Source organism: Glandiceps talaboti, chromosome 12 (genome assembly GCF_964340395.1).
Source record: "Glandiceps talaboti chromosome 12, keGlaTala1.1, whole genome shotgun sequence".
Taxonomy (NCBI): Eukaryota; Metazoa; Hemichordata; class Enteropneusta; family Spengelidae; genus Glandiceps; species Glandiceps talaboti.
The window spans coordinates 18,521,602-18,548,515 of NC_135560.1; the positions used below are offsets into that span (position 1 = coordinate 18,521,602).

At 36.1% G+C, this 26,914-nt stretch overlaps 1 protein-coding gene across 1 annotated transcript; it reads right to left on the reverse strand.

Moving 5' to 3' along the window:
* Positions 1 to 73: 73 nt before the first annotated feature.
* LOC144443547 (epithelial sodium channel subunit gamma-like) lies at positions 74 to 24,234 on the reverse strand. Its single transcript, XM_078133074.1, has 11 exons — positions 23,996 to 24,234; positions 8,185 to 8,767; positions 6,747 to 6,934; positions 6,263 to 6,369; positions 5,484 to 5,647; positions 4,943 to 5,035; positions 3,844 to 3,958; positions 2,728 to 2,806; positions 2,386 to 2,517; positions 1,336 to 1,411; positions 74 to 1,106 (listed from the first exon to the last, which is right to left on the reverse strand). The coding sequence occupies exons 2-11, from the start codon at positions 8,656 to 8,658 to the stop codon at positions 942 to 944; spliced, it is 1,593 nt and encodes a 530-aa protein (XP_077989200.1). The 5' UTR covers positions 8,659 to 8,767; positions 23,996 to 24,234; the 3' UTR covers positions 74 to 941.
* Positions 24,235 to 26,914: the final 2,680 nt, after the last annotated feature.

Here is a 26,914-nt window from a genome sequence, read left to right on the forward strand (position 1 = left end):
TGTGGACGCAAATTTCCCAATGTAAAGTTTGATATTTAAAATGTAAATATAAATGAGAGATTAGAAGTAATGAATGTAAAAATGTACAATCACATGACAAATAAACATCGCACAAACCATAGTCTGACGTCATAAGAGAGGTACAGTTGATGAGAAACTCCTTTCAAAATATTCCTCGTGTGTTGAGTAAGGTAAAATGACCATGTGGGGTATCTATAAATTGTTGTGATTATCTAGTATCCTATATGGTTTAGTTTGACAAATACTATGTATATAATATACAAGTTGTAGCTTTTTTAAATGTTTGATGCTTTATACCATTCCTGACGTCATAAACCACAAATGTTCATCAGCCTTGGTAGATCAAATAACTTGCACAGGTTATAACACAAAAAGTAGTTCAAAGTTGTTAGCATCGATCAGTCAGTGGTCGACGATCCTCTTCAGAATGACAAATTTCATTTTACCGCTGAACACTAGGTGGCGATGTGGTCAGCTGGTTATAGATGTGCATGTCATTCTGATGAGGATCGTCGACCATGGCAGATCGAAAGCTCATTGATTTGATAAATTACGTGTGCGTCATAACCTTGTAAGACAATAGACTTGTAGACACGAGTATACGCTATCGGTTTACCGACAGAGGGCTATGAAGTTTAAGTGTGCGTGCCTCATTTCACTGGCGACAGTGGGATTTCGTGTAAGAAACTAACTACAAATCAATTATTGAATTTCGAATGTTAACACGAGGACTAGTTAGCTGACTAACTATACAACTTAAGGATTAGGTATGTCTTGCTGGTAAAAATACAAAGCCAAGTCGTTACTTTCGCATTCAAAACTCATATTTGTTTGTTATCTTTGGTCATTTTCTGACACCAAATCTCATGATCACTCGTTCATATTTATACAGCTAGTTTTCTTTGAAGTCATTTTAAAACTCAGGAACCTCCATTCATATTGTCCACTCGTCCAGCGGACTTGGCCTTCTTGAACATTATTCCAAATATGTCTATAATAAACTCGATGAATTCGAAGAGAGATATTACTGAAGCGCCAATATACAGTCCCATAAGACCACCTAGGTTACTTAATAATGCAACCTCCTGCAAGACAGAATGAAAAGAAAGTCTCATTATACCATCTAGAAATATAACACTACAGAATGACGTCAATGTCCGGTAAAGCTATAATGTGACTGCACGTAGAATTGACTGTTTTGTTACCTATATCATTGCATTCCCATTGATGGTGCCTGTACACAAATTAACACTGCCGAGTAAAGAAATCAGAGCTGCATAAGTACAGTTCGTTGACGTTGATGACTCAACTTACATCAAATTCTGGTTTTTCCGTGATACTTTCATAGTTTAGCTCTGAGAAGTAGACCCTCAGTCGGATTAGATTCCTCCTGAAAAAAAAAGTTAGAAATACGTACATGAAGAAAATGCGACGAGAACCGAAGGAATGATATGTCGATGTCGTAAGAAGCTTATCGCGGGGTTATTCCGACACTCACATAGAAAGTGAAATCGATTTGTTTCCTCTACTGTATTTCACTGTGACTTTCGTCTTGTCCAAGTATCCGCACATACGATGTAAGGAAGAACTGCCGATAGTGAGGAACTTCTGGCTTTAGAATTGTCAAGGAGCCATAAACTCAGACATGACAGTGGTTATTCAACTTAAGCTAATAACAATATAATGAAAATTTATCAGGCTACAAGCAGTAACTCAACAGTTATTTCCGAGGACATCTATGATGATCGTGTGGGTAGACTGTAAGATACGTCGTGACGTTTCGCCCTCACCGGCCTCCTCTCTGGCCGATGTTTGAGGGCGCCCCGTCACGGCGTACCTTACAGACTATGATCGTGGCTGATAAGAAACTTGTATCAAAATAGTACTACAGTTACTGTGACTGGAATCCAAAAACATTAATTAAACCATACGTGTACATGTGATTACACTAGAACTATTAAATCACAAAATAATACTGATACTGATACACCATACACGGTTTTGGCCATTGGGGTTGGATTCAAAGCACTGTTGGAATGTTTTGATATGAGTTTCTGTGTCCATCCCTGTAAACTTTACTATTTCCATTCACTTTCCATAGCACGTCAAATGATTTGCATTGTAACTACGAACACTCTTCATGAGCCACTCTGACATTGTGTTGCTGGAGATCCTGTCATCTCCTTTTACGGTTTGAATGGCATGGCGCGAAGCCTTTATGATTATTTAGATAATTTCTTTTCCTTATGTTGTAACGATCACATTTTTTGTTTCGTGTTCATTGTCATGCAAGCCCCCCCCCCGGACACGTAACCATGGAAACTAATTGGTAGTATATACAAACTGTAATGTCAGTCGGTATACCTTGAATCTTCTACTGAACCCAGCTGTTCATTGATTTTTTTACTTCGTTTGCTTAGTCGTGTAAACAGTTTGTGCTGATATGCTTCGGATGGCCACGCCGACATAGACACAGCTGCTTGATATGTCCTATCTCTGGAAATAAACGAAAGAATTGATCCAATTCACCGTTGGGAGATCATAAATGTTCTTGAATGGTTCAAGATATCTTACTGATTCAATCCATACTCACAAATTTAAACAAACAAGTATCCAATTGGATTCGTACAGATAACTAAACAAATATGCATGTCCAATACATTCATAGTTACTAACAAGTAAACGCCCAATGGGATTGATACTTACAAACAGGCTTGAGGGCATTCATCTCTACAACCAAGTCGATCAGAATCGTACTCGCTTTTAACCGTATTCTGACATGTCACTGCAAACAATTTGATATCTTGCCATTATTAAGGGGTTGCTAGTAGAAAGTATGAAATATTAATGATGAAAAAACCTGGTACTGACACGGTAATTAGGAATCTAATTAATACATACAGCACAATTTGATAGATGAGAGCTTTCGATTGCAAACTGCCAGGATTGTCGACTTCATCGTAGATGGCACTGTTTATTATGATACTGGCATGTCGATATCGCATGATCAATGGGATTACGTCCGTACAGCTTTCCTTGTACAACTACTCTACCCTTATATTTACCGCTCCTAACCGTTGCAACGCTTGTATATTTTAGCCAGCCTGCTACTAAAATCGCAGATATTGATCCGGAAGAAATGTGTTTGTTTTGGATGACTTTAGTATGATTATTAATATCTGTGTGTGAATTGGTGAGAGATACTTTGTTCAAGCTTGAAAAACGTTAGTTGGTCAAATAAAAACTTGAAATCGTTTCAATAACTTCATAGTCATGCATTCTCACAAAAAATAACGCATCCCAGCGGCGCGTCTTGGACGGTGCCGTAAAAGAGGCTGTGGTTTACGAAATTACGACGATGTCGACATATTAAATGTAAGTAGCATTGTACATTATCAGTAAATGTTTACTACATTATCAGTTAGAAAAAAAAAAGTTATCGGAGAATGTTTACCACGTTGTCGGTTAGAAAATATCACTATGTTATCGTGAATCGATATATTCTCGGTTTATTTGATACATTATCAATGCATTTTTACTACATTATGTCGATCGTTGATACGTTATCGGTTATCGGTACTTAGTTAAGGGTCGAAACAAGGCCTACATATGCATGTCATTGAATTGTTTCAGAACCTATATACTTAGCTACACCCGAATCAGTATCCATTTGAACAAGCATATCGTCATCATACATGTTGTAATAACACTTTTCACTTAGATTTCCTAGCAAGAATATGTTGAAAAGTCCATGATAGTATATGCACATCTATTATGACTAAAAAAACAACATCTAAACGTGGGAATTGTGTTAATACTCACGTCCATTTGAAGTGTCAACACACAGAGACAGGTCATCATTATCGTTCGGTAAAGTTGGATCATAACAATTACACCGTTCCATTAAATTCTCTTGAAAACAAGTCCTCAAACAAGCCTGTAATTATTGAAAAAGAAGAAGTAAATTTATCCATGAAGAGCTCTCTTATCGAATTCAATCCGACTTAGAAGTCACTATTGTTTGGTTGATTGACAGTCACGTGTCAAAATTGTAACTCGTCAAGATGTAATATTGTAGTAATTACTTCAATGATACTTCAACTAAGCGGCATGGTCAATGTAAAGCATCAGGAATGACTATAGTAGGTACAACCAGCGTGACTATAAAATGCTACACGAGGTAGACATTCCAATATTGGAATAGTCTAGTTCCTATACAGTATCGTTACCATTTACACCTCCACTCACAGTGAAAAAGTTTCCAAAAGTTTCCCTACACAAACCAACCCAAATTTTAAGGGTTCCAACCTTCCAGCCACATAATTGGTTATCTCTTACAACCTGGTTAAATTTTGTCAGTGTTCGGAGCCCCCCCCCCCCCCCTCATGCAGTGGTTTAGTTAATATAGAAACCACGTTGGCATCCAGACTAATATTGGAAGAACATCGTACTTGAGCCAAGGTCATGATGATGTACCGCTTAGTCAACAACCACATCGAAATGTCAAGTCTTCTACTCTATCCAATAAGGTCAACATCCAGGAGGGCAAATAATCACAGCTACACGGTACCTCATTCTAGACTAGCATGTCATCAAAAGTCCTTTCCAGACACCATCAGGCTATATGGAACACTCTGCCATGCCTAATCATATCACAGACAGTATATAGACTTGGACACATTCAAAAGGAAGGTCCAGTCAATAACAATGCGTGAATATACGCAGGATATTTTGTTTTTAAAACTATATATATTTAATTTTAACTTCCCTCTGCTGCTACGCCGCCATTACGACTTTACTCATCTCTGAGGACTGTACTTATAAAGAAGAAAAGCAATTGACCATTGGTTCAATCATAATAGTGTTTTGGAAAGGATATACTGTAAATGCATCAGTAATCTTGGTTGTGTCACTTTCTTACCTCCACAGAGTACGCATATCCCTCATACAGTAAGTTCATAGAAGTGCCATTTGTACAATCCGTGTATTTCCCTCCCTTCCGAGTTACTTGTTTCTGGAAATATGATACAGAATTTAGTTACTGTTACAACTCCGCCAACTGCCATCATAGACTCCATAGATTAAACCCAGTCTATCAAGGTTAATTAAAAACAGTTTATCTAGTTTAGTACATTTTATCGTCTGGCCTAACAAAAATCTTACCAACAGTGCTACATTTTATCGTCTGGTTCAACAGAAATCTTAGTATAAACATTGCCATATTTTATCGTCTGGCTCAACTACCAACAGTGCTACATTTCATCGTCTGGCTCAAGAAAAATCTTACCAATAAAGGATACCCGTACAGTATGTCCAGATTAGTACAGGTATTGAGAAGTTCGTGTTATCCTGGCCTACACCTCCAATACATTTATAGGGCATGCGCGGCGTAATGTAGGTAGCATAAGCTTAAGATTATTAGAGGGCGCTATTTGATGAATGTGGTATTCATCTGTACCTACCAAGCGGACACCAATTGACGATGCATAACCTGGGGGAATTTCTATTCCTTGTTCTTCTGGGAAGGCTACAACATCATGAGGATGAACCAAAACGACTGCCCCTGAACTTTCTGTAAAAGTCTCGAGATATTCATCTTCTTCTATGAACAATGTCAATAGTAGACCTGGTAAAAGAGTAGATAGCACTTAGGGTAGTTAAACCATAGGATCGATAACGAACACAGTGAGGTAGAGGGGGGGGGGGGAGGGGGCGTCATGGTTAAGGGAGAGGCTGTGCAGAAACCTCCAAATCCAAAATGTTGGCGTACCACATTTTATTATTTCTCACATTAAAGCCTAACGTTTGGTATATTCTGACAAGGTCATGAATTTGTTTTGACATTGTTTCTACTATGCTGGCTTTTAGAAACCTGCTAACATGAAGGTAAATATGAATAAAATTACTTATAATCGTGGAGAGCTTAGATTTGACCTTTATCCAACCTAAAGAAAAACTATGCTTATTTATCATGAAAAAGTATACCACTGCTCAAACATGAAGGCAGTAAAAAAGACCCCTTTCGCGTGGTTTCTCCCCGTGTTGTTGTCTGGTAATTTGTTCCCCTCCCCTCCCCTCCCCATCCCCTCCCCGGCAGGGTACACGGTTTATACCAAGTCTCTTGAGACCACATTGAAATAGATCGCTCATTGATTATACAGGGACTCGCTGTTTCTGTCCAAAGATTGGAAAGTGGTCCTGAAGTCCATTAACATTCAAATATTGTACTAAATGTTCTTACCATGACTCGGACCGGGTCGTGTACTCGTAAGTATCTCAGTGTCATTGGCTCCAACATTGAAGGAATAACAATTTCCATATTTTGGGTTTAAGACCTGGGTGAAATTGCTGTGAAAACAAAGAACAGACGATGGTATAATCCATAAAGCTAAAGCGCAAAATGTCACTTCGAAAGATCTAGAATGATACAGCTTTGCACGAATATGAAGACTTGTCGATCATAGAATATTGAAAAATATTAACAAAATACACAGACTTGAAAACACAAAATTATAAATAATTAGGCTACTAGGCAAAAGAAATATTTGCTGTCTTACTAGTTGCGCTTGGAAAAAATTGTTGTGGTAGCGGGTTGGCCAAATCCTCCTGCCCCCTCTCCCCCGAAATCAAATGCTTCACCGTTTAGAGAAATACTTCAAAATCCGAACTATGACATTGCCAGTTGAGGAGACACTCTAACAATATACCCAAACAATGTCACTTACTTTGGTGTACATTTCAAACCAGCAAATGTACATTCCTGTATAAAGTCTGTCTTTTGGTGCCCAACATTGCTCCTAACATCAGACGCCAATGTATTCATTATTGTTGTTAGATTGACATCTTCAATGAAATCTGTATCGTAGTCATCGTAAATATTGTCAGATTCGTCCCACCAGGCTTCATCCACTTGCTGTCAAATAGTATGATGTAGAATCATAAAAGAGAACTTGCAATCCAGACTGAGCATGCTCAGACGCAAAGGACTATGGGGTTATCTGTGGTTATCATAATACCTAATCTGGAGCTACCAATAAAAAAAACCTCCCACAATTGTCAGGGTAACTATGAATTGATCATTCGTGGCTGCAAACAATGTAAAAGTACTGTTTACAATACCGATTCATTAGTATTTATTATCACATTTCCCATGATGCAACATTCAACATGGCCGGTGTGCAAGTTCCCTATTAACCAATGTACGTCACATACTGCTATGTCTATCTCTTTGTTAATCTATCCGTATGCCTGTGTATGTGTCTATGGCTTATGTTATTTTAGAATGCCTGTCTGTCTGTCTGTCTGTCTGTCTGTCTGTCTGTCTGTCTGTCTGTCTGTCTGTCTGTCTGTCTGTCTATTTGTCTGTCTACTTGTCTGTCTACTTGTCTGTCTGCCTGCTTGCCTGCCTGCTTGCCATAATGTCGGCGTGCGTTCATACTTTATGTACTTTCGTATGTATAAGCCAGTACTACGTATTTTATATTGATGATTATGATCGCTGTTAATTAAAACCAATAATTCTTGTGCCATACATTTTACTTGGCATTGTGATAGGTTTTATAAGTTGTTAAGGTCCTTCTCTGTTTAAATTTCATCTTGAATATTAGGTTTTAACAGTTTTTTAAGGTCTCTCTGTATCATGTCGGACATTTTTACAGTTTAACCCTTCATGATGCTTTTTCTATTTTAGTGCGGTAAAGCGCTTTGAGGCTGTTGCGTAATGCGCTGATAAGAATGTATCATTATTATTATTATTATCATTATGTCAGAGTCCGATTTATGTTGACACAGTACGTTTTGATAGGTTCTTGGAAGTGGACACTTCAGAGTAAGCCGTTATATTTTGCTATGTCTACAATAAACTCTTACGTCAACTCATATATTGGATCATGGTAATCTAATTGGCACGAATTGCATTTATCAGTTCATTAAAATAACAACATAACAAAAACAAAAAAAGTTAAATATAAATTTGCGTCCCTGACAATTAGATATCATTCCCTCACCCAAGCCAAATTGAAAACATTCGAACAAACGATATCGGATTCTTTCCCTGATCGTTGTAGGTCACAGCGACGTGTGTTTTCGTCATTGGCTCCGCGATGTGGTATGATGCTTCAATACTAATACCACTGCTTTAATCTTATATTTTTATAAACCTACCCCGTCGCTGATCTCTGCTGCCCAATCGAAGCTGTCACCAGTGGAGTTTCCTTCAGATTCCTCAAATACCAAGAATTCAAGATGTTCTTGGTATTCTGCTCCAAGTTCCTTCAACATGGACTGCCTGAGTGGATTTATGTTGCAAATCGTAACAGCAGGGAACGACAGTTCTCTAAACGCAACTGCAATGTCATATGATACATTAAACTCGTAGTACTTCTGTATAAAGGTAACAGCTTGCCAGATAAACACACCCCAAGCGAGAGCACAGATAAACACCCAAATCAGTTTACCAAGCATGGATTTCGCCGCCACAAAGTTTGAGAAGCCATGCGCTGTTGTACTTGATCCGAATTGGGCAGCCACTTCTTTCATTTGACTTTTCCTCTTCTGGTTCTCGTCTGCCTCTCTTTCTTTACCATTTGAAACCTTACCATTTTCGACAAAGGTATCCATGTCCATGTTTCTATCCATGTTGCTGTACAATTAGTTTATGAAGAATTATAGAGATATATGATCCGTCAGTAGGTTTTGGAGTTGACGTTGTATGTTGCTGATCACCAGGATGGGTCCCATATAAACTCTGTAGGTGGTTAATATGAATACATAAGTTACTAATAAACATTCTAATTTCGTGAAAATCGTTAATCATCCTGTGGTATTATATATATATATATATATATATATATATATATATATATATATATATATATATATATATATATATATATATATATATATATATATATATATATATATATATATATCATATATCTCGCCAATAAATTTCCCATTCTGAATTCACTAATTACCTTTGCATAAAAATGCATTGGAAATTGGTTTTCCACGTGCATTCATAAAAAGAAGAGAATAAAATTGAAACTAAAGATAAGAAAGAAAAAACAATTGAATAAAACGTAGCAAAGAAGATGCAAGTGAAAAGTAAAAGCAAAAGATAAAATTGATGTAACACAGCAAGCTCCTTGCATCGGCCCCGTTGTCTCTTTTTGCTCTTTCTTTTCTAAAGTGATTCCATACTTTTATTCCGACTTTGAATTCTTCTACACAAATCCCTACAGCGGCAATCGAGGTTTCGGGTTATTAAGATAGACACAAGCTAAATCTATAGCTTGTGATATGTTGATACTCTGCTCAGATGATTGGCCAAGAAGTCATCGACACTATATTGAATCATAGACAGTTTATTGAATCATAGACAGTCTATGATTGAATGAATAAACTACAAATTTGCTTTGCCTTACTTAATAGGCAAATATGAATGGGAGCTAAGCAATTGTTATTGTATCAAATTGGAGTGTGGTTAAATTATTTGGCACTGGAGATCTTTCGATATTGTCCTTAATTCAGGACAACAGAGAGTCCACGCACTGTGACCTCATGTAACTCATCAAAACTCAAATATAAATGCTCATTATACAACAATTGTGGAAAAGTTACGAATATCGGATGGTTTTTTTGTTATTTATTTCATCAAATCCCCAACTCTGTCAATTGAATATCATATTACTGAAAGAACGAAATAGGTGGGTTTTTTTTAAAGAGTAAATGAAAAATTAATTATTGACTTACGCTACGCTAAAAGCAGTTATCATAACAATGTGAGTGTTAAATTAAAAAAATTGAAATTATTAATTTTTACAAATGTAAACATAACAGCAACAGAGCGTTCAATAAAGTAAATGTGGTGCTCTGTTCAATATTGAAATTAGAAACAGTTTCTATCGAACTGTTTGAGCTTTTGTCAGTATTCAAGATAATGTAGCAATTGCAGTGAATTGGCTGTTATATGGTAACCGTTGCTATGCATTTCCATATGAAAATCAATTAGATTTTTGTCCATTCTCCTCACCGTAAGACAGCGAAATAAAAAGCTAAATGCTCTGGAAAGTGAGCATTAATGGAACTGTTTAAAACTGTTCTTTTGACATGTCACAGATTACTGTCACGTATATCATTATAAAAGGACATGCGAGAGTGAAATTAAAAAAGATGTTGATAGTATGCATGGCAGACAGGGAAGGCGGCAAACCGGTACATGGTGGCATACTTGTCTCGTGACTGTTTCACATATGAAAGTAAACATCATAATGTGTCGAATTGAATGACAAACGCTAGGAATTTACTCTTTTTGATAAATTTGTAACAAGATATAATCCCAGGTGAACAACTTGTCTAAAAATTCAGCCAATTCATACATACCTAAATATCGTTGTAGTGTTCGATCTTACCTGTCTCTTTACCTGTTCAATCACTCTTCCTATGGTATCACATTCTGACTACAAACCCTGACTAGAGGTAAGGGAGTCGTCATTATTTACGGCGGGGTGTGAAAGATTTTACTATTTCATCCACCCCCGGCTATAAATTTGTGATTAAAACCCATCCCAGACAATATTTACACGTTTTCAATATACCAGACCTGCAGAGATTTGGCGTTCACACGTCCTGGCAATCTGAGTCGAGAGAGTGGGACAAATGTAGCATCAAATTGATACCACACTCCGTACAATATATGCACGAGTCAAATTTTGGTTTTTGCCAGAATCATTAAAGAAGACATGAGAAAAATAATCCCACACACCAATGGTCTATGATTCAATATCTCACTTTCGTTAAGGGTTTCTCTTCTGCAAGCCTCAACTCGTGTGAGATATGCTATCTCCGAGGCATTTAAGGAGTATGATTCTGTTATTCATGGTCATATTGCCATCAACGCCAAGACTTGACTGAATGACTTCTAGCCATCCGTATGCAGATTGACAACGATGTAATCCATCGCACATTGTAACTAACTCTGTCGTTCAAATGTTTGGTCATTGACATTCTATCACAAAGTGATGGGTAATGGATAGTGTCTTTAGTCACGTGACGAAGCGATTTACATGCGCGCCAACTGAATTTAACACAATTTCTGGTGCTGAATGTATTTTTACATTTAGCAAAATGCTAAATGTAGAAAATGTACGTAGTCAAATATTGTAGCTTTTCGATGCCTTTTCGTCACCATTAAACAAGGTTGCATGTAAATTTAGAAAGCGTATGAAATTAACACAGTGCTCATTTATAATTATAATTGACAGGAAATTTGCAACGAAATTGATATTCACAATAATTGCATCATTTTCAAGGTATACGTAGTCTATTTAATCTCATGTACCTTACAAGTCTGTACTATGTACTAATGCAATAATGTATAAAAAGCAACATCACGCAAAATCACATAAATCATAAATATATATCAATGCAGCTTTAGTAACTTATAATAATGAAAACGACAATTTGAAACAGACACTGCAATACTCATAATTGAGACAGAGACATCGATGTCATTGAAAGTCCATTTACAATTTTGACATTTCATTAGTCATGGCAAATTGACGCTATGCTCACTCACGGGTACAATTTACAAAGATAATAGGCAGCACAACATATCAAGGATAGCCGAGTCTGAATTCTTTCGAGATATTGGTCGATGAACTTATACCGTGTATGCTTGGTCATGCGTACTATCAGTACAGTATAATGAAAGAACATTATAGGCTAGGATAAGACAGCTTTATCTTCACTTTAAAGTATTGCAAGCTGCGAAAAAAACACCAGCGCGTTTGCTGAAATGAAGTGAGCAAAGGAAAGACTTCACACAAAGACAAAAATCAACAAAATACAGCTGGTGGCAAAAACAACAGTAAGTGCTTCTGATGTAGATTCACGCCGTGCTTTTATCGGTTTCTTTATATTCAATTCATCTGTGGAAGTTATAATGTAACGGTAACAGTATTACTCGATCACTATCATGTGTGTCTTCTATCAGTAAAATATTGGTTCCAGGACTCCTAGGCTGGTGGTGGTCATACTTTGATAAGTTACCAACAGTAATTACATTGTATGTCTTTGCATCAATCTTGTCTCATTCCTGCTTACCAAAAAGCAAGTAAACGCACTGATGTTTTTTCGCGAGTTGTAGTGCCAGGATGATTACCCAGTTTGTCTACATATAACTTTTTACACATTCTTTTAGTTTTTGTGCAATTAATGTGGTAAAAACACGGACTTTATTGATATTTTTAAAAACATACCTGATGATGGAGAAATATGAGTAGATTATTGAAAACATATATTGATGAATATCATAATATCCAGTAAATATCAGCTTTTAATTAGAAATTAATGTATGTGTTCAAGAATTGCCTGAAAAAATGCAGTGTCGTACTTTTACCAAGAGCACCTTTTTTTGCAACATTGTCCCGCTTTTCAGACTGCCGGACACAATTTTTGTAACCAGATCAATATATATGCAATTTCATAAGTTTATGATGGCAAATTGTAAGGATTAAAATAGTCATATTGTCCTCTCAACATTTCAGGATGGTTACAGTCACCCACAGTTGAAAAAAAACAGGGTGCAAGATTGAAAAAAAACCTACGGAAAATGCCGTTTTAGTTTATACAACAACTGAGTTTTTACACAAGACTTGAAACTATGATAATTTGTGGCCAAACAGTCAGCCTCGGTATCACTGTGTTGTTTACTATATCAAAAGTTGTATGGATATTAAGCGCCAGTGTTTTGTTGCATATATAAATTTAAAATGTACGTGAGAAGGGTTACGTTTGCAATTGAATTGAAGGTTTATAAGAGACATAATAATGTATATTAATGACTTGTCTGGCATCTACACACCGGTATTTAGTTACGCCTAAATGTCACAAAGGGCTCAGACGATTCTAGATATTTTCTATAGTAGTTGTCTGAGCCTAGGGTGAAAACAGAGTAGGCCCACTATTTATTTGTATTCCACAGCCTGACCTGTGATCTGTCATAGTACTTCACTACCATGACAGGTGTTACCAGTACACTAGTATACCTATTCAAAAATGTACATGCACGAACAGTTTACACAGCTACAGGGTAAAAATAAATATGGAATCGTCATGCCTAATTTTTCATCAGATATGTTGTTGTATTTTTTTTTCTCATGGTGCTGACTGAATAGTCGTTTCTTGACCCCTTTGTATGAATCAATAGAAACACTTGGGATCAGTCTGTTTTTGTTTGTTTAAAAAGACTAGCAAATAAGCCACTGTGTAAGTTTACAAATTAAGGACACCACTTGAGACAGTCTTGGTATATGTCTTACAGCTCCGTCTTGCTGTAACTTTCCGCTATCATGTTATATTAACTTTTGTGAAAATACACCAAATTGAAATTTTGACATGAAATGTTCAACCATTTCACAAAGAGTTAAATAGTTCGAGTTGCAATAACTGGGACTTTAATTTACAATATTCGATTTTATGATGCGTTTTTTATGATCTTTGCCTTAAAAGTGATTGTTCTTAACGAGCGATTACTTGGACTCTTAATGTCATTGTTACAATTGCATCATAAATATAGTGGATCTTAATGGGGATAGGCGAAAATATTCATATGAAATGGTAAATTATACACATTTGGCCAAAAAAAAGAAGTGCTTCTGGTCAGCGTCACACTTATATATCAGTTGCGTGAAACTCGGAGTTACAACTAGTGACTTCATAATTCCTTAGATTAAGTATATATAATATATATGTATATATACATAGAGTTTCATTCTTCTTTCGCCAAGTAGAGTGCTCAATCACCTTGATACTACATACATATACGCACACGCACTCACACACACACACACGCACTCACACACACACACACACACACACACACACACACGCACGCACATGCACGTGCACGCACGCACACATACATACATACATACATACATACATACATACATACATACATACATACACACATACGCACACATACACAGACACACATACACACACATACACACACATACATACATACATACATACATACATACATACATACATACATACATACATACATACATACATACACACACACATCTCATATATATATGTGTATATATATATATATATATATATAATATAGATATACAGCTACTTTATTGCAATATGGTTTAAATATAGAAAAGAGCGACGCCTATAACTTATGAGATACAATTAAGAAAGGATGTTGTTTACACTGCTATAGACCAAAGTGTAAAGATTAGGAAGACATTGTTATTCTTTACAGTAGACTTATCAAGGTCAAAGCTATTAAGGTAGGAGGTGTCAAATTCGAATTACGTCAACGACGCAACTTTCGGCGCAGACTGAAACGGGCGCTGTTGTCAACATTCGAACGCGAAACAAACCCGTGTCTGGAAGTGAAGTGAAGTGTTATAATTATGTTTTCCGATCGCTGTACGTACTCTTGAATTGAAGATTTAGGGTGAACGGAAGGTAATTTCGTATGAGTTTCAGAAGTCCTTATGAAGAAAATCAGCTTTACTACCATGACTTAAAGAGGAACTGTCTTATAAAATTATACTTGATGAAATGTATGAACAACCACGCTCCCTATATTGCCGGTCAAGCAAAACATTGACGTGCGAAACAGAAAAGTTGGAGTCGGCCATATTAAAAAGATAACACCACGCCCGGTGTCTGACGCTAGAATTACACGAGTTCGCGAACTATTGCACGATTAACCGTAACGTCTGAATACATCCAAGATATTTTACGTGAGATACCCCCAGGTCATAAATGTTTGCTTCTACACAAGTCATCCAAGTTGAGTACCCCCCCCCACCCGTACAAACAAGCAAAAACATTTTCTTTTAATCTTCTCCTTATTAGTTGCTTTGATTTCGACTGCTCGACATGAAATTGACATGACATGACACTTGGAAACTTAAATTGCATTATTCCAAAACAATGACTTGTATGGTATTCACATGAAATTTACATACTGGCCATAATTCCATATCGCCATTAAATGGAGTACTTTGTTTGGGTTTTGCTTTGTTACTATGGTAACCAGATTTGCTATACAGATTGATTCTATGTCGTTTTGGAAGTATATCGCTCGATAGGTCAGCAGTGTCACCAGAGCTAGAAGGCGATTGATGGGGTCAAAGTAGCCCTAGGTCAATCATTTGATTGTTTGTGCGCGTTTTCTCAAACCATTGATGTCCCATCGGTGCTAAAACCATGTTTGTCATTACAAGAAAAACAACAATGATAATTATTAGAAACCGTACGACCGATCGTGGAGAAAAAAAGTGAAAAAGCTACTTCTCGTATTTAAAAATGGGGTTTCAACCGTGTGACCAGTTGCGGACAATAGACAATGAAAAAATACTTCATCTTCACTGGGCCATGACCGTGCGACTGGTTGTGGAGAATAGACAGTGAAAAAAACAATACTTGAGTCGGAACTTCTAAACTACATCGAGGCCATAAAAAGGCTGCTTACACAGTCTGCTAACTATTGCATGATTAACCGTAACGTCTGAATACATCCAAGACTTTCTACCTGAGATACCCCCAGGTCATAAATGTCTTCTTCTACACAAGTCATCCAGTTTGAGTAGCCCTCCCCCACTCAAACAAGCAAAAACATTTTCTTTTAATTTTCTACTTAGTTGCTTTGATTTCGACTGCTCGAAATGAAACTGACATGACACTTGGAAACTTTAATTGCATTATTCCAAAACAATGACTTGTATGGTATTCACATGAAATTTACATACTGACCATAATTCCATATCGCCATTAAAATGAAGTACTTCGTTTGGTTTTTTTGCTTTGTTACTATGGTAACCAGATTTGCTATACAGATTGATTCTATGTCGTTTTGGAAGCATATCGCTCGATAGGTCAGCAGTGTCACCAGAACTAGACGGCAATTGATGGGGTCAAAGCACTAGATCAATCATTTGATTGTTTGTGTGCGTTTTCTCAAACCATTGATGTCTCATCGATGCTAAAAACCATATTTGTCATTACAAGAAAAACAACAATGATAATTATTAGAAACCGTACGACCGATCGTGGAGAAAAAAAAGTGAAAAAGCTATTTCTCGTATGACCAATTGTTGACAATCGACAGTGAAAACAAAAATACTTCTTCTTCACTGGGCCATGACCGTGCGACCGGTCGTTGACAGCAATGGAACCCCCGGCCATTACACATCCCTGTATCAGTATAGTAACGTCCTGCCAATTTAAAATTACTGAATTTATAGTTTGTTTTTCAGTAGATGTATTCGACCAAATATAGATTATTTTTCAGCTGTCTCGCCAACTATAGTATGTCACTAGTCACACTAACTCTATTGAGTGTTTACATATCATACATAAAGCCTACAGTTCAAATTGCAACAAATCATACAAGTTGTACATTTCTACATTGTCTCCCCATGAAAGAAGTACCCATGGTAAAATTAATAAGATTTCAATGAGGGGTTCTACCCAAAATCAATAAATACATCTAGTAGTGTAGCTTTTGGGCCTCACAGTGTGTGCAATGCCACTTTATCATGTGACTAGGTACGTATACTGCATGCCGGGTTCAGTGGATCAACAGGTACTGATGTGGTTATTTCCTATTTCATAGTGACCACACTCAACAATACAACACTAGCAATTTCCTTACATGAAATCAACATTTAACTGTTTCAACAATGTGAGAATGAGATATATGGTGCAAGATCAATATATATTTCAAATCAATGTAGGATGAAAAATTAAATTCTTTTACTTTTGGGGTGTTTTTTTTTAGTTGTCTAGTTCTCATCCTACAGAAACGATTTTACTTTTTAATGGGTCTGTTTGTACCCCTAAACATGCGATTATTTCTTTTTTAAAAATATCCCCTAAATTGAGAAATGGAAGAATTTTCACTATAGCACAGCACTAAAATGGAGTGTCAACAAAAGATCTATTTTTCCTCACTACATACAGGCTTTGTATTCATAGTACGTGTATTACTACATACTGATTTGAAATTGGATGGACATTTTTAATTTTGGCCAATTAAGTTGGGGGGGGGGACTAAATGTTTTTAGCTTTTTATCCTACATTGAACTATTGACACCCCTAATGTGTTGATTTATCATACATAATTATGTACTGACAGAACTTTCCCTTGGCACCCATGTGTTCCAGTATTATGAAATTTCATGTGAATTGTGTCCAAAAATGTTGAAATTTGGAAGGGGGAGGGGTCATAATTATGAATATTATGGCCACTTTGGCTTTGGGAGAAATACCTAAACTCTACACATGAATAGTTCAGTTGATTTATCATACATATGAACTGACAGAAATATACCTTGGTGCTTGTGTGTTCCAATATTATACAATGTCAAGTGATTTTTGTTCAAAATGTTGAAATTTTGATGGGGTGGGGGTTAACATCTTTTACTGGCATTTTAAAGTTAGCATACACACAATGATTTTTGTTGTATAATTATGAAGAGGCATTGGTACATTATACACATGTGCAAAGTTAAACAAGCTCATTTTAATTTTTGTCAAAATTCAACAATATTTCATTAAAAAATTCTGTCAAAAATGTCTAAATTTAGATGGGGTGTGGGGTTACAATTTCAATTCTAGAATTTAAACGGATGTGGTGACCCACTATTATTTTGTCATTGATAAATAGCTGGAATAATACATTGTACACATACAGCATATAAAAATAATCTATCACAGACTTTTATCCTTTTTTGCAGTTTTCTTACATTTTTCTTTAAAAATCGTAAAGCAGCTGGGGATAAAATAACATAGCATTTTATGAAATAATGAAAAGAAATTACAAACACATATGTCTGGACATAATACACATTGCACTAAAATATGTAAGTTAATTAAGTGCTCCAGGGATAATCTTTAATGGTCAAAAATTGTGATGTAGTTAATTGTTGTATATCTACTTATTTTGACCCAAAACAATATGTGTAGATACAAGAAACGGTCATTATCTTGAAAACAAAGGTGGTGACATAGTATTTTCTTTGCATTTTTTACATATTCAGATATCACTGCTTAGGTATGCAAAGTATAAGAAAAATCTATCGACTTTTTGAATTTGACACCTCCCCCCTTAAGCTATCTTTTATTAAAGAATTCATACGTCAATGCACATGTTAAAATCAAACTTGGTCAAGGTCGTACGTGTACATGTACCTGTAGAGTAGGGGCCATTTCTACCTTTTCATGTATTATCTCTGTTCGCAACAAACCTCCATTTGGACATACCCATTTGACTAGAAATAACTCGCGTTAGTATGAAAAAAGACCCCATAAATTCATAAACGGTACATATAATTATGTGTGTGGGTCCAATGATAGGAATGATAGCCATGGCAATGGACGGGGGGGGGTCTTGGGACTGGACGGGGGGGGGGTTTCTTGGGAAAGGACAGGGAGGTGACTTGGGAGAGGATGGGGGAGGGGATTTAGGAGAGGAACACGCTTCCATACATCGCGAAGGGACGTAGTAAAGAAAATACTCACGATCAAATTTTATTTATTTATTGTAGAAAGATGACATTTCAGCCTAAACCCACATCTTTATCACCTAAAAAATTAGAAACACATAATGCTGTCTGGCCAAAAAAACGTATTTTAAAATGTGCGTATAAAAGGATAGAAAATGGAAGTTAGTACCCACTTTAATTACAAGAGCTTGTTTTAACTACTAATTTACTTTTCATAATTATTATTATAATCATCGTTATCAATCACGAGAGGATACTTTGTCCACAATTTATATTTCATTCTAGTGATTGCAATTTTAATTTTAATTGTAATCATTAATTACTAGAGCCTACTTATACTACCAATTTGCATTTTAATAATTATGATCATAAATTATTCTACAGTCCATTCTAATTTATGATAGAATTTCTAAAACAATGCAAAATTCTGAGAACTCTATGGATTATTCCCAAATTTCTTTTGAACCGAGAATGTTTTACTTTACCAAGTTTTCTCTGTTCCTAGCAACGTTATGGCCTAATTTGATAAGAGGGGTAAACCATTGTATAGAGGGGTAAACCATTGTAAAGTACGGTTTGAAGTATTAGGGGTGGAATAAAATACGCACCGTTAATGGAATGGAAGTAAGTCAATAAATCTCTAATGTTGCCACTGTCATCTAAATATTGATATAAACGGTCTATTGGTCGAAACATACATTACTTCCAATAGTCAATACACAGTGACGTGTGTAATCGAATAGAACCGCTCTGATGACGTGTAGCATAGATGTATTTGCATAAATAAAGTTGTCGCGGTCTTTTAACGAGGTCCACACAAACAAATGAATTCCACCATGCCTATTCATCACATTTCTAAGGAGTCGACTATAATGTATTCATTTGTCGGACATTTCAATTTGAATTCTTAAACCGTAAGCGTTCGTTGATATTATTGACAGAAAGAATACGTCGTTTATGTGCATTGTAAAACTAACGAATAGAGAAGTTATCATACGGAAAGCAAAAATTTGCAGTGTCGAGAAAGGGAAACCTAATATGTGTAGGGAGCCTTCAGTATTTACGCGGGGGGGGGGTATTAGAAAACAATATTTGTACATATAAAGTGACAAACAGTAAAAGACTGGCTAGTTACCTTTCTCTTATAATCATACACAATCTATTTAGTATCTAAAACGTGCTTTCTATGATATGCACACTCTGCCTGGTCGGGTCATCACTTGTAAAAGTTCCCTGATATCATTGTCATCATCATCATCACCTTCATTGTAAAATGTGATCATCTCCCAAACATTACAGTGCAAAATATGACCCTTCCCCAAGAACAAGTATGTAAACTGTGACCCCCCCCCCCATTACTCCGGCCCTCCCCCTGTAAATATTGAATGCTCCCTTGTAATTATCAAATATTCTGAGTGAATTACAAACGTAAACACTGTGTTCTACTTTTGCTTTGCTTACTTTAAAAATTAAATGGATGCTTATTGTTCGCCACGTCGTTTCGCTTTACATACACGAGATATGTTCAAGAGATAATTACAGTACAATCAACATTATAGTATCAGTTTCTATGTTATTCGCATCAAATTACACACAGCAGTAAAATACAGCGGAAAGGAAATGTTTGTTACATTTTAAAGGTCTCCGGTCATCTGATACGCATGTCTGCTTTTTATTTGTTGACAGACAGACATGATACGTCGCGTCACGATCACTTCATAAGCTCTTACACATCCCCAAAGTTCCGATCACACTAAGCTTGTAGTCAGAGTTCATTTGGAGCTAACGTCTTTCGTAAGATAGAATAGTATCAATAACAAAAAACTTATAATATTTGTTATGTTAACAAAATAGAATGTAAATAGGATACACCAGTCAAGAAACAAACTACACTGAAGAGTAACACTCCTGATTTTCACGAACACCTATGCATTTGTTAATATCCATGTAAAAGACAAAAAAAAACTAATATCGCAACAAGTTATTTACAGTAGATATCTACTTGAACCAATAGTAACGTTGTGTAAAAGCTGTATATAGAACCTCTCATTTTAGTCGCGAAGCCAATTTCATAATATAGACAAGTTCATCATATTTGAATTCATCAGACAACACCAATTCTATCACGTTAACAACTTTGTACCCAAACACTAGATTCTATCACGTGACAACTTTGTACCCAAACACTAGATTCTATCACGTGACAACTTTCTACCCAAACACTAGATTCTATCACGTGACAACTTTGTACCCAAACACTAGATTTTATCACCTGACAACTTTGTACCCAAACACTAGATTCTATCACGTGACAACTTTGTACCCAAACACTAGATGCACAGAACTGACTCTCAAATGTATATTTAATAGTTATAGACAACGAAACTAACGATATGAAAATCCCAGTCTTGAATCGCCCTCAGAGAGGAATTGTAAAGGAGCAAACACAACTGATAAATACGGAATGTCAATCCCTAGAGAAATACACAGTGTGATTATGAGTGCCTTTCAGACAAGAGATTTGGGTTTTGGGTATTTATACTTGATATACAGCTTTCAATAATTAAAATTAATCAATTTTTATTTCTTGAGCAACATATACGAGGAGGTATAATTGACTAATTTATTTAACGTCTTTTGAAGATAAAAGCGGCATTCCAAGAAAAAAAGTATTCAAAAGTGCATTAATACATTATGACAGTCACATCTACGATTCGTAATATTCAAAAACTCAACATTCAGAGATAAACCTAATTCATACATTTGAAATATCTTTATAAATATGTTTAAAGAAAGAAACGTGATACAAAACTTCCTCAAAACGATATCAAAAATAATTAGGATGCCCATACAATCAGTGCGTGATAACTCCATCTTATATATATATTTTGTTTAGTATAAAAAAGGCATGTCTGTTTTGATATTTAATATGGATACTTTTGTTATACACTACACTACACTACACTACACTACACTACACTACACTACACTACACTACACTACACTACACTACACTACACTGCACTGCACTGCAGTGCATTACACTACACTACACTACACGCCACTACACTACACTACACTACACTACACTACACTACACTACACTACACTACACTACACTACACTACACTACACTACACTACACTACACTACACTGCACTGCACTGCAGTGCATTACACTACACTACACTACACGCCACTACACTACACTACACTACACTACACTGCACTGCACTGCACTGCACTACACTGCACTACACTACACTACACTACACTACACTACACTACACTACACTACACTACACTACACATACATGTACGTCGTATACTACTATACTATATATGGCTAACAATTTACGGGAAGGAATATCAATCCTTATAAACGACTGAGATTCCCTTTAATTGTGTCAAATCAAATCAAAACACCTGATCTATTTTTGGTTTTTATTTTCTTACATTCTTTTGATATTGTTTGCTGATAAAATATTTAGCAGCATTTCAGAAACCTTGAATAACAATTATTGTTTTGCAGTATTTTCACTTGCAAAGTGTAAGTTTTGATAGAAATATCCAATGATGTAAAATTTATCACATAAACGCAAAAGAGATCAGAAGGTGTTTCAAGTTAATTACACAGTTACAACTCACGGAGAGTTGAACCATAGACCCTTGGTAGAGGGTCTATGGAGGATCTATGGTTGAACTTAGGAGAGTACCATTCAAGGTGATCCTATTCATCACAATTGCCGAAAGACGGATCTAAACTATTAATCAACTTGCCTGAATCATAGACCATCCATGGAGGGGCTATGCCTTAATATAACAATGGATTAATCTGCCGCCTTCCCTCCTGATTCTAAACAACCGTTTTCTTGGTATTATGTCCCATGTTTAGTCATTTGCATAACTGCACCATACATGGTATTTGAAAGTTCGTGTGAAAGGTTGCCAACAAACAAAGCAAGCATACTCTCTATATAAAATCTTAATAGGGAACTTGCAATCCAAACTGAGCATGCTCAGACGCAAAGGACTGTGGGATTATCTGTGGTTATCGTAATACCTAATCTGGAGCTACTGATAAAATTAACCTCCCACAAAGATCAGGGTGACTATGAATTGATCATTCCTGGTTATAAACAATGTAACAATATTGTTTATAATGCTAATTGATTAGTATTTATTATCACATTTCCCATTATGCAACATTCAACGTGGCGGGTTTGTAAGTTTCCTATTAACAAGTGTGGTTGTGTGTTAGGTACGCCCCTAGCGATTTACTTTACGACTATCTTCTCACGATCGATCAGAAATTAAGCTGTATGCATGCAATCACTAAGTTAAACCCACGGTCATCAATCCGTAGAAATTTGACATCAAGTATGTATATCCCGATATCACGAAATTAGTTTCTTGATTAAATATATGGCTCATCATAACTTAGATATGAAATGCTAACCCTGTATCAGATTGCTACAACTATGTCAGTGTGTTTGAACACACTATGACTTATTTATAGGTGATCCACTTCGAAGTTAAATCATGTCATCAATTAGTAATAATTATATTGCTGCTATGGAAACATAAATCACATGAAATGAAAACTGTTCGACGACGGCGAAATATGTAATGAGGGGAATTCGAGAAATTGGCTCTTGAATCTCTGAAAAAAATGCCTTACTGTTCTCATGAATGCATTAATGTATTATTCGGAGTCACAGTTACATTTGGAACTATTATATATTGGGAAAGATAAATCTAGTGTAGCTAGCGCTGTTACACAAATACACGGCATCAATTCATTTATGTTGTTGCAAGTACCAATGATTGTTGCCTGCTCTTGTCAAAATATTCATTGAACTGAAATACTCAGGTGAGAACGATTGTAACAATATGCAGTGAAATTGATCGTTTGTTTGGCGGTACATGGAGGTAGAAATGGGATTGTACCTCCATGGGCTGTATATATCTTTCAGATGGTCTTTGTCACGTTAATCGACCAATGCTTTTTGCCTTTCGCAGACTATCCAAAAACTACACCATGTGTTTTTTTCAATCAGGTGTTCATCCATTCGATGATTCAATGATATATATATGTAACAGTAACATGTATATATATATATGACGAATGTGTGATCCCTGCTGTTATTGTTTGCCACTCGCATCTCTTACACACACGTACGAAGTAAACGCCATAATAGTGTATTTGTAGTAACGCACACTCCCACGTAGAATAAGGTTGAGAACGTATCGGAAGACATCCAGCAGGTGTTAAGACAAAATCCAAATTGTCTTGACTATGGCTACCGTATGATTCAAGACACGTCCTCTTTTCAAGTTATTTAACTGTAACAGCACATGATCCCCCCGTTTCAACTACCTACATAATTATAATTGGACGTACAGGTTTTTTATTATTACTTGAACAGACTTACCTAGGTTTAGGAAGTGCTGTTGATTGTTGGTTTGCCGACAGACGACTAACTCCCTTGAAGATTTCAGTCCTTTCTTACTAGTCTGTGGTTCAGCGTAGCGTAAAACACAACTTGACTGTTCGTTGTCGAAAGAGAGAGCAACTAGTGTGACCCCTTAGTGAAGACGAGAAACACTGAGATTCGGTTACCTTAGGCTTGTTCCTTGTGGTCACATTTCAGGTGAAAGATACTGTTTACTAGTTACTCAAAACAAGCATTCCATGCCGTCACGACCCATTCCTATACACGGTTAGTTTCCAAGGCTAGTATTTTATTTACCGAGGAAAGGCACAATAAACAATTGACAAAGACTGGTCCACTTTCCTACCGTAGTGTAGACAAAGATAGTGAACCCAAGGGGTTGAACTCTCAGTGACGTCACAATCTTATGACTGAAAAGAGTTTGAAATCTGGTGACACGAGACTTTCAAATCCAAGGCCATGCAAATGTATTCAAGTAAGCTGTTAATTTTCATATTATTGAAATGTGACAAGTGCATTATCTAACCCATCATTCAAGTGTAAATGTTCATATTTTTATGATTTGTGATTGACTATGTCTCTTTATCTATCAAGCACGTCACTGTTGATTAAGTATATCGGCGTTCCTTGTTATTCATGAAAATTTAACTATTATAAGCTAGCCGCTTAATTGACATACACAATATAGCTAATTTCCTGTTTATGCATTATTAATGTACTTTCAAGGAAGCTTCGTCTTTCAATTAAGGTAGCGTACGCTTCAAGGACTCGGGTCTATTTCTCTGAAAATGAAACGGTAAAATCTTTCCAAACTTTGTCATATGAAAGCTGCCTGCTGGTCCTTTTGAAATAGCAAATCAATTTGGGGTCTTTTTTTTTCAAGGAAATCGACAGTCTTTTGTTTGCCCATATTAGACAGTATTCGGCGGCCATATTGGATTTCAAAATGGTATAACTCTGATATCCTTATATTTTAAGAGATCTCTTTATCTGTTTTAATGAAAAAGGGTTTCAGTTTTCTTGATCAAAGTACAGCAAAAGTTTTAGCATAACCATTGAAGATAGAGTCTTACTTCCGATGCGCATACTAACATTTCAGCGTGCCTGGACACTACAGGCTTTATTAGGCTTAGTCCTTGGCGCCTGAACGTACTCAACATTCTATAAATAACAACACATTTTGAAAGATCTTCCGTTCAACTTGATTATCAAATAGTGTTGACACATTTATCATATATTGCTAATATTTAGTAATACTTGAAGTCTGAAATGATGTGTCACTCGACGTGTCTGAACCACACAGATTGGCCATCAACAGAAGCACCATGCACCATTGAAGTGATTTCTCAGCATATTTCATATATGACCCTCTAGGGTACACTATAGCTCAACTAAAAAAGAGTAGATTAAACATGAGCGCAAGACTGTATACAGTTGCATGCGAATGACCAACTATTAGTCTGGGTAAAGCGACAGGCGATGACTTTGTAAGTTTCGATTTAGCTTTTCTGCATAATAGACAGACACTAGCATTACGTAATTTTTTTCCCTGCTACACTGTAATTATTTCAACAATTTTTCTGAACATTTAGGGACACCTTGATATTTAGCCAAAGTTTCACTTAACAAATAAAAGACGTGAACATGACATATGCAACAAAAACACCTGGCACATGCGTGAGCTAAGGGTGAATCGCTTTTTACATGCACTAGTTCACTTTTAAAATAACTACTTTTTGCTTCGTTACACATCAAACGTCAATGTTTGATTATATCATTAGAAATATAGTAGTCGACTCTTTCGTTGAGTGAAGTCGAATGATAAAATAATACATTGATGATTGATTGTAAATTTAAAACAGCTTGTAGATAAATAAGTGAACCGCGTGTTTAGCCTTTTGTTTAAAACTGTATGTATGTATGTATGTATGTATGTATGTATGTATGTATGTATGTATGTATGTATGTATGTATGTATGTATGTATGTGTGTGTGTGTGTATGTATGTATGTATGTGTGTGTGTGTGTGTGTGTGTGTGTGTTTGTGTATGTATATGTGTGTATATGTATGTATGCATGTAATAAATGCCGTCCGGGTCAATACACGCCGACCTTACGGTTGTGTGGTGTTTTATTGTGTTGTACTGTATTTATTTTGTGTAACTTTGTTGTTATTTTGTGTTCCACCTCTGGATAACATAGTCATCATATACGTTGTTATTTATCTAGAGAACGAAACTTGCATGTTGTCGGTACGTTGGTCGCCGGGTGTTTCTTAACAACCAGCCGAGCAATAAGTTTCGACTATGTAATTATTGTTGTCACTTTTACCGTGAAGTTAAAAAACAAAACCTCGAAATAACATTGACATATCTTTTAAAGTCAAAAATACTTTCGCCAAACCGTGAATTGAACGCAACTTGTTAACAATGACGCTGTCACCACATTTGGAAAAACAACTCTTTGCTACATTGCATGTATTGATTAAACTATTAAACGAACAATAAACTTTGGACGTTTCCCCAATGACTAATTCATCTCTAAAACTCATTGAGTTTCTAAATTGACATATTCATCACAGGTTTATTTTTGTTACAACCGAAGCCAGTTGACCTGAAACAGAACGCCGTCGAGGTCTACAATTTTTACTAAGATTTCTACATTTCATCGTCTGGGTAGTCAACAGTTTTTCTAACATTGCTCCACTTCATTGGCTGGGTCGTCAACAGTACGTACAAACACACACACACACACACTCACTCACATACATACATACATACATACATACATACATACATACATACATACATGCATACATACATACATACATACATACATACATACATACATACATACACACACACACACACCAAACCCACCCCACACACATACAGAGTT